This window comes from Schistocerca piceifrons, chromosome 8 (genome assembly GCF_021461385.2).
Source record: "Schistocerca piceifrons isolate TAMUIC-IGC-003096 chromosome 8, iqSchPice1.1, whole genome shotgun sequence".
Taxonomy (NCBI): Eukaryota; Metazoa; Arthropoda; class Insecta; order Orthoptera; family Acrididae; genus Schistocerca; species Schistocerca piceifrons.
This window is the reverse complement of record NC_060145.1, coordinates 172,446,588-172,460,291: the sequence shown is the minus strand read 5'-3', so window position 1 is coordinate 172,460,291 and position 13,704 is coordinate 172,446,588. Positions and strand designations below refer to the sequence as shown.

At 42.1% G+C, this 13,704-nt stretch overlaps 1 protein-coding gene across 3 annotated transcripts in view; it reads left to right on the top strand.

The window, feature by feature from the left end:
* LOC124711536 overlaps positions 1 to 13,704 on the top strand; it is a 66,890-nt gene that overhangs the window by 35,663 nt on the left and 17,523 nt on the right. For 2 of the 3 annotated variants that reach the window (XM_047241666.1, XM_047241667.1), the window contains 2 exons: positions 4,727 to 5,591; positions 5,728 to 5,890. In XM_047241666.1, coding sequence (XP_047097622.1) covers positions 4,727 to 5,591; positions 5,728 to 5,890 — 1,028 coding nt within the window. Of the gene's footprint in view, positions 1 to 1,376; positions 1,456 to 4,726; positions 5,592 to 5,727; positions 5,891 to 13,704 lie in introns of those variants that run through there. The other variant, XM_047241668.1, reaches the window with a different exon arrangement.

Sequence of the window (13,704 nt, the reverse complement as noted above, 5' to 3'; positions counted from 1 at the left end):
AGGGCCCCAGCCTTTGCAGCATTTTTCCCTTCTGTGCTGCATGTATGTCGTAGCCTTTTGCTATTCTTTTTCCCCTCCATTGGGTAACATGTCTGGGGTGTTATTGGGAATGCATTGTCTGTCTATGATGTAAGAACACTATCACCATTGTTTTTCGCTCCCTTTTCCTTTCTTTGTTTCCCTTCCCCTCTCATTCCTCTGCTTTGGCATTTGAGGTTCCTCTTTCTCTTCTTCTTCCTCCCTTTGCACTCCTGAAGGCCAGCCTACACGTCTGATGTGTAACAGGTGACTGCGTAACCCAGCCCCGGGTCGAAAGGTACGGTTCGTATGTACCCCGTTACAGGCCAAGCCCAGGGAGGGGCAATTGCCTGAGCTGCAACATTCCCATATTGCCGATTGGTCCCTCTGTCAGGTGTTTAGGAGATGTGAACAATCACCTAAGGCGGGTGCGCCCCCTTGTGAAAGGGGCCCCCAGTTGGAAGGAGTGTGCTATCGGAGACACTGGCAATCATGGGGGACTCTCTGGCAGTGAGTCAATCATCTTCACAATCAGTGTCTACGAAATGTAAATGTAATAAGACCAATGATTCAGAGACCCTTCCTGCTGCACCACAGTTCCTTGTGGTCTCACACACTGAAGACGGTCATTCCTTCGCCACGGTAAATCTATTTATTATTCAGAAAGATGTTGATGCAATTGCTGGCCCTGTGAAATCCTGCTCTCGTTTACAGAATGGCACTCTGCTTTTGGAGACCACTTCTGATTCTCAAGCACAGCTACTGCTTGTCAATGGCTACCCTGTTCATGTCGAGGCCCATAGAACTCTGAATTCTTTCCATGGTGTTATTTACACAAGGCTGCTCGACTGTGTAACCAAGGCTGAAATCCAGTATTACCTCTCTGATCAGGGTGTCATTGCCGTCCACTGGATAATGAAAAAGGTAGATTCCTCCTTAGTGCCCACCCGCACTCTTTTTCACACCTTTGATAGAGTGGTGCTTCCGTCCAAGATCAAAGCAGGCAATGAAATTATCACAGTCTGGCTGTACATTCCGAACCCGATGCGCTGCTACAAGTGTCATCATTTCAACCACACTAGAACGTCTTGTTGATATGTGACGTTCGCCTGCTCTGTTTCTTTGTTTGTTGTCCTCAATGTCGACGTACTGCATTGCTATACTAGCTGAAAAATGGGGGATGGAAGTCGAATACGGACTACTTTAAAAGATGTAGCCAACAGGTGCACATTTGCGTTTCGCTGTTGTTTACTTTAACTGTTCACAAGCCTCCATATACACATTTAATATGGCCCGTGCACTATTGTTTAACTTTTGATAAGCCTCGTTAATAGTTTGCAGGTGAACATCCACATACTGCTACACTAGTTAACTATTGAACATCTACGAGCAGTAAAAACCTAACCACACAGTTCACAAGTCCTGCAGAATATTGCGGTACGTATTGAACAAACACTGTTATTGTTTTAACACATGGGATAGCAAAAAAGCTAGCTGGGTTTCATGCACTAGTTCTTTTAACAGTTCCACCTCTTCCTCTTTCGTGTGGGCCAGCTTCTGACGGCTCTCTGGGACCAAGATCCATTCGCCAGTTTCCGGCCTGACAGTAGCAGACGATTTTATCGTGGACCCTATTGCTATTTCCAACATCTTGGGCTGCCATTTTGTGGAAGTTTCGAGATCTTTCCACTATCACCCTACCTTCCTCCATCAGAAACGAGTGGAGGAGGCTCAGGTGATACTATTTTCTTCTCACAAGGGAACCTCCCCATCGCACCCCCCTCAGATTTAGTTATAAGTTGGCACAGTGGATAGGCCTTGAAAAACTGAACACAGATCAATTGAGAAAACAGGAAGAAGTTGTGTAGAACTGTGAAAAAATAAGCAAAATATACAAACTGAGTAGTTCAAGGGAAGATAAGCAACAATAAGGACGATAGGAACGCCATGGTCTTGTGGTAACGTGAGCAGCTGCGGAACGAAAGGTCCTAGGTTCAAATCTTCCATCAAGTGTAAATTTTAATTTTTTATTTTCAGTTTATGTGACAAACTCTTATGTTTTCATCACTTTTTTGGGAGTGATTATCACATCCACAAGAAAACCTAAATCGGGCAAGGTAGAAGAATCTTTTTACCCATTCGCCAAGTGTACAAGTTAGGTGGGTCGACAACATATTCCTGTCATGTGACGCACATGCCGTCACCAGTGTCGTATAGAATATATCAAATGTGTTTTCCTGTGGAGGAATCGGTTGACCTATGACCTTACGATCAAATGTTTTCTGTTCCCATTGGAGAGGCACGTCCTTTCGTCTACTAATCGCACGGTTTTGCAGTGCGGTCGCAAAACACAGTCACTAAACTTATTACAGTGAACAGAGATGTCAATGAACGAACGGACAGATAATAACGATGCAAAAATAAAGAAAGTAAAATTTTCAGTCGAGGGAAGACTTGAAACAAGGATCTCTCGTTCAGCAGCTGCTCACGCTACCACGGGACCACGGCGCTTCTAAGAACACTTCGTCCATGATGTTGCTTATGTGGCCCATGGACTACTCAGTTTGTATATTTTGCTTATTTTTTCACAGTTCTTCCCGTTTTCTCAATTGATCTGTGTTCAGTTTATCAAGGCCTATCCACTGTGCCAACTTATAACTAAATCTGAGGGGGGTGCGATGGGGAGGTTCCCTTGTCAGAATTGTGAGTGCTACAGTGCTGCCTTTACTATGAGGGAGCAGGTCATGCTCTCAGTTCATCCCGATCCTCCACCCCAGGGCCAGATGCTGTCCACATTCAGATGTTCCAGCACCTTTCTCTTGCAGGCAAGCACTTTCTGATGAACATGTACAACTGCATCAGGGCAGAGGGCACATTTCCCAGACTTTGGTGTGAAACCACCATCATACCCATACCTAAGCCTGGTAAGGATACAAACCTTCCTTCTAGTTATGGCCCCATCTCTCTCACCAACTGCATTTGCTAGGTGATAAAATGTATGATTCATGCCCGGCTGGTCTGGTGGCTCGAGTGACGCAATTTACTAACGAATGCACAGTGTGGATTCAGAGCACGGCGTTCAGCAGTTGACCACCTCATTACTTTGTCCACCCATGTCATGAATGGTTTTCTGTGGAAATCCCAGATTGTGGTCATTTTTTTCGATTTGTAGAAGGCCTACAACAACTGCTGGAGGACTGGTATCCTTCATGCTCTCTACACGTGTGGCTTCCGTGGCCACGTACCCTGTTTTCTTGAGGAATTGTTAAAGGACAGAGTTTTCAAGGTGCATGTAGGTGCTGCCTTGTCGGACACCTTTATCCAGGAATACGATGTGTCTCAGGGTTCCATCCTGAGCGTCACCCTCTTTGCTGTCGCCATTAACCCTATAATGGCCTGTCTCCTGCTGGGCATTTCCAGCTCCCTTTTTGTTGACGATTTTGCCACCTATTGCAGTTCTCCACAGACCTGTCTCACTGAGTGGTGTTTTTAGCGTTGTCTTGATCGTCTTTACTCTTGGAGCGTCGACAGTGGCTTTCGTTTTTCCACTGACAAAACTGTCTGTATGAATTTTTCGCAGTGCAAATGGTTTCTCCCACCTTCTATTCATCTTGGGCCTGTTGCCCTACCATTCATTGAAACTACAAAATTCCTGGGGCTCATGCTTGATGGGAAATACTTTTGATCCTCCCACGTGTCTTACCTGGCAACCCGCTGTACGCGGTTCCTCAGTGTCCTACATGTTGTCAATGGTTCGTCCTGGAGTGCTGATCGAACCACCCTCCTCCATTTGTACCGGTCCCTTGTCCACTCGAAACTGAACTATGGGTGCTTTGTTTATACATCCCTCTTATGCTGTCTCAACACTATCCACCATCTTAGCATCCGTTTGCCACTGGTGCCTTTTACACTAGCCCAGTTGAGAGTCTGTATGCTGAAGCTGCTGAACTACCACTTTCCTGCTGCCGTGACTTTCTCCTCAGCAGGTATGCATGCCATTTGTCTGCCATGCATGGCCACCTATCCAGTGCCTCCTTCGTTGATGATTCCCTTGATTGCCAATATGGGGTGCTTCCCTCTTCTCTGTTACCTCCTGGAGTCTTTCTACTGCATCCACTTTCAACATTTAAAAAAAAAAAAAAAAAAAAAAAAAAAAAAAAATATCATCATAACACATTCTTTGGATTTGCAGACTCACCACCATGTTATCAATTTAATTTAAGCATCTACAAAAACAAAATTATGTATAATGTGGAGCACAAAAAGGGTTGCTATGTGTAAAATATGGCAACAATGCAAGCGACATTAAACCTATGGTTCAGTAGCAATTGAAATTATTGTTAAAGATGAAAAGAAGATTTCTTTGTTTGCAAATAAGAGTGTTTTTTTAAGTTTCTTTGGAAACTGCTTGCTTGCTTTGCTTGGTATGTGGGGAGGGGCAGGGAAGGGGGAGGGGTGATGCTTGCATTCCCAACCATTTATCAGGAAACATACAATTTAATGTGGAAACTAAACAAAGGAACAACTGAATAATACATTTTAAAGAGAAATAATATAAATAATTTGTGTGTATTGTAATGTTATGCCTATATTAAAAAAAATAGTTCTTCCAGTACTCCCAGAAAAGTATAGTCACTCATATTTATTTTCATATGTATTGCTTAGTTTTCCTATTATTCTTCTTAAATTATTTCTTATCAACTTACAGAACACCTAGACCATTGGAGAGGGTAAAACATTTATCAAGTGCCTCTCCCAATGGGCGGAAATATGATGCATGGAAAACTAGAAATAACTCAAAAAATATTGCTTGTGTCCTTGGTATGTCCAGAGAGCAACGCACTGAAGGAAGTTCAGATGAAGATTTTACTCATGTAAGAAAGCAGGGAGCAAACAAGTCACATGTTGCCAAATATGCAACACCACCATCAGCTAAGAAAATTAGGCGACCTGTGCTTATTGTCTCATCATATAAGAAAAAGAAATTATGTCAGTCACATGGGCGAAGCTCCAAAAAACACAAGAAACAGTCAGGCAGTGCCAAGAAAAGAGTGTTTAAACCTTGTCCTGAGTGTTACTGTCCAGGAATAGTTCTGTCAGATGAGAGTGATTCTGAAAACCATAACTGTTACATCAGAAACATTTTTACTCATAAATGTTCTAAAAGCTGTCGATGTAAAATACCACATTCCAGTAAATTAGAGGCAAAGAATGTTGAAATGAACCACCCCAAGAAATCCTATGGGAGAAGAGTCCAAAAAGGCAAATCAGTTGCAGATAAAGATCTTCAGTCATTGTTAAGTGCTAGAGATATGATAAATTATTCTCCTCAATCAATTTTCCTACGTAGGCTGCGGCGTCAATCACAGTCTATTAGGAATGTGCTGTTTAAAGACACTGCAACCCAAACAAAGAAAGGTGGCGTTGTACACAGTGCAGAAACTTCAGATGAGGATGGAAGTAGTTCTCAAGAGAATATAATTAAACAAGATGTTAAATTAAAGAAATGCAAGTGCAGGAATAAATCTGAACAATTGAGTGCTGGTTATGGATTAAAAACACCCTTAAGAAAGGTAAGTGATTTGCAAATATTTTATATTTCAGTAGTTTCCATGGAAGTTAGTGAGTTATTTGACTGTAACTGGTAAATGATACAGCTATATGTCCAAGGAATTAAAATTAATTTCTTCATTCAAATAATGTTTGCAGGAGCATCCAGATACTGTTAGTAAAAGGGTAAAAGTTCATAATCATGGGGACCAGCTACGCATTAAAGATCTTGGCAAGTATCGCCGGATGCATTGGTTTGACTGCCATGCAGAAACCCCTGATTTTTATGCACGAAATCCACGATTGGCCTTCAATCATAATTGTGAGTGTGGTAATTATGTATTTTTTAAAATAAGAACTAGTGGTTTTTTTAAAAATAAGAACTGTTACTTTCCACAGCATTGTAATACAGTATTTCCACATTTGCCCTCAAAATATTTTGTTTCATTTCCTGACAGTCCTTTAAGGCATTACATCTTAACCAATGAAAACACTGGTGTAAAACTTTAGAGACTTGAGAGGCACATCAAGGTGTCATCTGCAGAAGAGTCCACAACTTGCTTCTTCATTTGAACCTTGAACGTGCAGACAACCTGTTCCGCCTTGCCATTAGATTGGGAGTGGAGCAGCAGTCGTGCAACAAATGTCTTGATGGGCACAGAAATCACGGAGTGTCTGAGAGACAAACTGTGGACATTAATCTGCCACAATCATGTAAGAAAATGGTTAAATTAAATAAAAATTTCTCTCTTTTTGGAGAGGGCCTGAATTGTAAACACAGTTGATGTGGAAGGACAATGGATAAAGTACAGAAATGTTGAGGAAGCATAGACAACCAACAACCAGTAAGAATTTAGGAAGAGACTCAAAAAATCGACAGACACCCACCCACAGATGCTGTGGTGCAGGTCACAGACTGCGTGTGTTGTTCGCAGTGCTGCTTATTGTGTAGCACACTCACAAGGGGAGGCCGCCAATTGTGAAATTCAGATTCGATTCATACTGCGCATAATAAAACCTCATGGCCAGAGGTGTAATGTGGCAATGCACCAAGATGCACTTCTCAGCCGTTGTCGAAAAAATCGACAGTTAAAAGCAACCATTGCGATGAAATACTCTCTACGATTAATAATTTTCTACAGCGTCGTGGTGCAGCGGTAAGCGCTTGGGTTCATAATCCGAAGGTCGCCGGATCGAATCTCGCACCATGCAACCTTTTTTTTAGTATTTGTTTTTTGCAATTCAAATGTGTGTGTGTGTATATAAAAACAAAGATGATGTGACTTACCCTGGCAGGTTGATAGATACACAAACATACACACAAAATTCATCATCTTTGTTTTTAGATATATTTTTCCCACGTGGAATGTTTCCCTCTATTTCCCACGTGGGAAAAATATATCTAAAAACAAAGATGATGTGACTTTCCAAACGAAAGCGCTGGCATGTTGATAGACACACAAACAAACACAAACATACACACAAAATTCAAGCTTTCGCAACCAACGGTTGCTACATCAGGAAAGAGGGAAGGAGAGGGAAAGACGAAAGGATGTGGGTTTTAAGGGAGAGGGTAAGGAGTCATTCCAATCCCGGGAGCGGAATGACTTACCTTAGGGTGTGTGTGTGTGTGTGTGTGTGTGGGGGGGGGGGGGGGGGCTTGCGTGTGCGTGTGCGTGTGTGTGTGTGTGTGTGTGTGTGTGTGTTTGTTGAAACTGTAACTTAAGATTAACACGGGCTTGATGGTGTTTTTGTGTCGAGAAAGTAACAATATTGAAGTTTTCAATCGCACACTATCTATCCTCTAATATAGCACTTAAACTAAAACCAAAACCTTCAAGGCAACCTGTAGAAACGTGTAATGTACTGGTTCTACTACAGCTCTCCAGCAGAGAAACATTGGGTTCTAACAGGGCAGATGTGTGGACTGGACTACAGAAGAAGAACTGGTTTCTGTGGGAGGAACAGATAACCGCAGCATCATAAGCCAAATTAAGATTTTCATAAATCACTTAATGGCAGATGGTGGGATGGTTCATTTGAAAGGGCACCGAGCAAGGTGGTGCAGTGGTTAGCACACTGAACTCGTGTTGAGGAGAATGACGATTCAAACCATGTCTGACCATCCAGGTTTAGATTTCCCGTGATTTCCCTAAATTGCTCGAGGCAAATGCGAGAATGGTGCCTGTGAAAGGGCATGGCCGATTTCCTTCCGCATCCTTGACACAGCCTGAGCTTGTGCTTGTCTCTAATGACCTCAATGTTGACAGGACATTAAACCCAATCTTCCTCCATATTTCTTGGAAAGGGCACAGTCAGTCATCTTCCCCCATCCTTCCCCACCCTGAGCTTGTGCTTCATCTCTAATGACTTCGGCAGCAATAGGGCCTAATTTCCTTCCTTTTCCCCTCCTCTGCCTCCTTGGTTGAACAAAATAAAAAAAGCTTCAGATCATTGTAATTCATGTCTGTTGTTAAGTGTTAACCACACCCTGAATCCCGAAGACCCAGCCAAATGTAAATAAATTTAGTTACTGTTGTTATTTATCAATGCTTATACTAAGTTGCCTCTAATTTAAGTAGTAAACTACACACACAGAGTTAATTGTCAACTAAAAGTGAGCTTTGCATGTTAATAGGCTAGTGGTAATACTCGATGGTGTGCATGACACCCTTTATGGATGCCACCCGCACTACAACAGTCAACTCCTCAGCAGACTTTTTATTAATGCCTAGAAGAAACAGTAGATCCCTCAGTTGTAAGATCAAAAACCTCCAAGGCAATGTCACAGCATGAGCACTCTGAGGGAGTTATGCAAGAGTGTTCCTACTAACGGACTGGGTTACAATCAGACCATTTGTCAGGTGTTGCAGCAATGCCAACTGCTTGATGTTCATGACAGTGATGATGTGCTAGGTGAGTTCAGTGGTGGCAGCTCCAGAGATGGACTAGAGGCAAGTTGGAAATGAGTGTCAGTGTCCATCGAAGTCCCTAATCGAGGTGGTGTACTGCAGTGGTAAGGAACTGGCCTCACATTTTGGAGTGCTGCAGTTCAAATCCCCATCCAGCCAGTCAGTTTTGAGTTTTCAGTGGTTTCCCTAAATCACTTAAAGCAAATACCAGGATTGTTCCTTTGAGAAGGATATGAGTTAATTCCTTCCTCATCTTCCTCTAATCTGAGCTAGTGCCCTGTCTCTACTGATCACATAATTCAATAGGACATTAGAGTTTAATCTACCTTCAATTTTCTCATCTGGGTCCACCGCTATCGAATCATCCGTTTAGCCCATTCCGATGGCTGTGATCGGGCTGATTAAGGACAAAGCTCCTACTGCTGCTGTTGATTTTCTGGCAGCGGCAGTTGCATAGAGAAAATTGGGGAGGCAGAGGAGCTACGGTACCAGACGGTCATCTTAGGGTAGCAAGACTGCAGCTATTTTTTACCTTGAGTAATACAGCCATGACAGCAAACATGTCGCTGCCGACAAGTGCTCAGTGCCTACAGTCCATCTTGCACGTGAAGAAGGTATGCAGTGAGACTAGGTTGCTCTTGTGAAAGAGAGGCTGCTGCAGTGGCAGATCCCGTGGATGTGCCTGCAGCAAGTCAAGGAGTGTGTAATGTCAGTGATCTAAAACATCTGAGCTCATCGGAGCTGCAACCTGGAACAGACATTGTCCAGTAACACACTAATCAGGCTTCTTCTAATGTTGCACATTGTGGAATTTGTGTATCTGGGGCTTAAAAAGATTATTAGTGTCTAATCTACTGCTCAATTTTCTACAGGATGAAATGGAATAGTAATCAGATGGATGTGTGTACTGCACTTACATGAAGAGGTAAATGAGTCTTCTTTGAACTGAGAACTGTTGTTTTGCATAAGGTTGTAGAATGCTCCTTTAGTGACAAATAGTGCTACTTCCATAGCTAATGCAAATGGAAGCTTGATAAAGTGTTGATGGCTGTAAGCCACCAGCAGTTCAGGAATAGACTTAAATGCCCAATATAAATACAGTCCAAAGGATGTTTCTGTGGTACAGGCTGAGAAATGCTGAGAGGACATCACCTGATCTTGTCCACATGCCAGTCGTGCACCAGCTGCTCTGTCAGCATCTATCTGGATCAAATGACCAACACCTTCATTCTGTTCATCTGCATAAGAATTGAGCAATTGAAGCATTGAAGGGGTTCTGAAATGACCGTTGATAAGCTGCAGATTTCTTAGTGAGGAGAAGAATGCTGCACAAAGTATAAGGTGGTGATAATGAGAGAAGTTAAACTCCTGTACCTCTGGAGTGTAGATTTGAAGACAATCAAGGTAGATGTGCTGATGTATTTGTCAAATGTGTAGAAGACAGCATATTGTTTCATTGCCTGGGTGATCTTATGAAAGGTAAGTGTGACTTTCTACAGTGTTGAGCAAAATCTCATAAGTCTGGAATGGACAGTTTTGTGTTCATTGCTTAAAAGGTCAGGGGTGCACTACATACAGAATGTGACTAGACAGATAGCAGGAGCTGTGCGAAGGGGTTGGGTGCTTCTTTAATTTAGAGGCTCTTGGGGAAACTACAGTCTAAAAGTGCACAGGACACACACATGAAGGTAGATCTAGAAACAATTTGTATTGTAGTTGTAAATCGTCGTAGCTGTGTTGGGAAAGAACCAGAATTCCAAGTGCTAATAGAAAACACTGAATCTCAAATTGTCATCAGCACAGAAAGCTGGTTAAAGCCGGAAATAAATTCAACCAAAATTTTTATGAAGGACTTAACTCTTTTCAGAAACGATAGATTAAATACAGTTGTTAGTGGAGTGTTTATTGCTGTCGGAAGTAGTTTACCTCTTACATAAATTGAAGTAGGTAGTCCCTGTGAGTTAGCATTGGTAGAAGTTATAGTTGACAACTGGAATAAGTAATGTTTTATTTCACAAAACCCCTGACTCAGATGGTACATTTGTTGAGCAGTTCAAAGAAAACTTGAGTCTTATTTCAAATACTTACCCCACTACAATTATAGTTGGTGACAACTTCAATCTACCTTCTACATGTTGGGAAAAATGTGTGTTAAAGGCCAGTAGTAGGCACAAAAGTCGCTCAAAATTGTACTGAATGCTTTCTCAGAAAATTGTTTTGAACATTTAGTTCAGGAGCCCACTTGAAGTGTAAACAGTTGCAAAAATATACAAATAATCCTTAAGAAATTGGGAACATCATGATGAATACAGGGACTAGTGACCATAGGGTTGTTGTAGAGACCGAATACATTAAAATCCAACAAATATAAATGCAAACTACATCTGTATAAAAAAGAAGATATGAATTTGCTTGATGCTTTTCTAAAAGGTGATCTTCACTCCTTCCTATTTGACTGTGTAAGCGTAAACGAGATGTGGTTTGAATTCAAAAAAGTATATCAGTGGCAGTTGAGAGATATGCACCATATAAATTAATAAGTGATGATACTGATCCCCCGTTGTGCACAAAACAGGTTAGAAAACTGTTGCAGAAGCAATGGAAAAAGAATGCCAGATTTAAGAGAACGCAAAATCCCCAAGACTGGCGAAGTTTTACAGAAGCTCAAAATTTAGCCTGAGCTCAAGTGCGAGATGCTTTTAATATATTCCACAACGGAACTCTGTCTTATTATCTGGCAGAAAATCCAGACAGATTCTGGTCATATATAAAGTGCAAGGTCTGTTCAAAAAATTCTGGAACTTTGCCCATAAAATAATTCTGTGTATTCCATTTACTTATTGTGCATAATCTCCTTAGAGATTATTGTGTTCTGCCTACTTTCCGAATATGGGGTGCCTAGGAAACCTTCTTTCTCAGGTTGCTAGACAACAATTCAAGCAATTCGTATTGATGAATTTTTATTACAGAAAGATAATGACAATACTTAACTTTGAGAATTTAAAATGGTGTGTCATAAGCAATAGGCGACAGACAAAATAAGAATATCTCTTCTGTATACACAACTCCTAATACAAGCGAAGCCCGCATCTTGTGGTCGTGCGGTAGCGTTCTCGCTTCCCACGCCCGGGTTCCCGGGTTCGATTCCCGGCGGGGTCAGGGATTTTCTCTGCCTCGTGATGGCTGGGTGTTGTGTGCTGTCCTTAGGTTAGTTAGGTTTAAGTAGTTCTAAGTTCTAGGGGACTGATGACCATAGATGTTAAGTCCCATAGTGCTCAGAGCCAATACAAGCGAAACAATCCAGTTCCTAAGTCACTGCTATAGAGCTCGTATAACAGCTAGTCTTCAACTGTGCCATATCTAGGCGGCGCAGTGCTTATGTTCTTTTCACCTAGAGGCCGCTGCTGTCTTGGTGTTGTCCTAGAGAAGGGTCGGTCAGTGTACTATTGGCTGACGTCTTCTTCACAGCCCTCTGTGCTCTACCATTCCTGACCATCATGCCTGCACTTGACCATTACACCAGAACAGAAATATTCTCCTCCACAACTGATAAATCGCTCCCAATGCAGATTCCACTTCCGGAAGCTGTCTTGGTATGCCTCTTGCTGGATGGTACGAAGTGCCATCTGTGGATTGTCTTTTATCTCATCTATCATTGGAAATCTTTGTCCTTTCAATGGGCCAGGTCTGGAGAGTATGGAAGATGAGGCAGCACAGTAATTACTTTTTTTATTTGCATTACTCAAGCACAACAGGGACAAGTTATTGTGATTCGAGAGCAATGAATTGTCTCCCCACATTTCAGGCCATTTTCTTCTCACATTTTCTTGCAGGCATCACAACACGTCCTGATAGTACCATTGATTAACAGTTTGCCCCTGTGGCACAAATTCATTAAGAACAATTCCTTCAAAGTAAAAAAAAACTATCAACATCTCTTTGACATTTGACCTGACCTTGAAATGTGGCAAGGTGCTGTGCACGAATGACCACATTTCAGATAAGCAATAATTTTAAGAACTTCATTCGATAGCTAAGAATATGAGGTGGCTTCAGAAAGAAACCCGGTTGTTGTATGGGCAATGAAACTAAAGGTGTAGCCTTTTTAATTGAGTGAGTGCTGCTTAGACTGCAGCGGTATAGCAGAGAGGCGGATGGCCAGAGCGGAGGTAGCATGCCAGAGGGTTATGATAAGAGCCGAGTCGGGCGTGGTAGGCCAGCACAGTGAATTGTGAGAACATGAAGACAGAAGGACACAGAAAAGCCAGGAGTAGCTTAGAAATATGACACAGTATCCACAGGCGAACACCCCTTGGGGATGGAGAAGGTGGCCTGGTCTGACCAGAGGCTGCTGAAGGGTAAAAAAGTAGTTCATTTGAAAAAAACTTTAAATTAGAGCAGAGGCCCGAGTAAAATTTGCAGAAGAGTGTAAATCAAAAGTGCATATCCGCAGAAAGCAACAGGGGAAGTGTAAGGTAAAATGTGTCTATTTTAAGGGAAAAGATGGTGGCTGATGTCACATGTGGTTTAGTGGGGGAGAAGGGCGCACAGCACGCCACTGTTGGGGACTAGCTGTTCGACTGGGGAGCATCACAGATGGCCAGCAGCTGCGCTCACGCAGGATTACAAACTAAGCTTTGCTTTTTGGCTAAATCTGAATAAGACGGTGGCAAAGTAATGTTCGCATGGGTGGTGAAGTTTAGACCGTGAATGAATGTTTATCTTAATATGTGACAATGACTGAGACATAGACGCAAATAGTTAATTGAGCAAAGCTTATTGCATTCAACAACATGAACACGGTAAGTCAGCTGCTGCGCTCACTCCTGCTATTGCAATTGTTTTCTGCCAATCATCATTATTACCAATTGGTTATGATCCTGTTTATTTTTATGTGGGGTATCAAGTGTAAGTAATGACTGAGTTCTGTGGCATCCAGTAATACAAGATCCTGGCCTGATGCATTAGAAGACCCTCACGGCAGCTGAGTGAATTATATTAATATGATCACAATTGGGATTAAATTGATTGAGACAGCAACCAAATGCAATCGGTTTCCAACAGTGGTCTTGAACCCACTTAGAGGGGCATATCTTTCTGACTGATAAGTGGCAGGATTCTGGTGTGTAAACTACGATTTTGCAATTTGTTTGTAATAAATTGTATCAAAGTATTTTGAGGCCAACATGTCTCTAGAATGTAATTGCTTTAATAAGACCTGTGT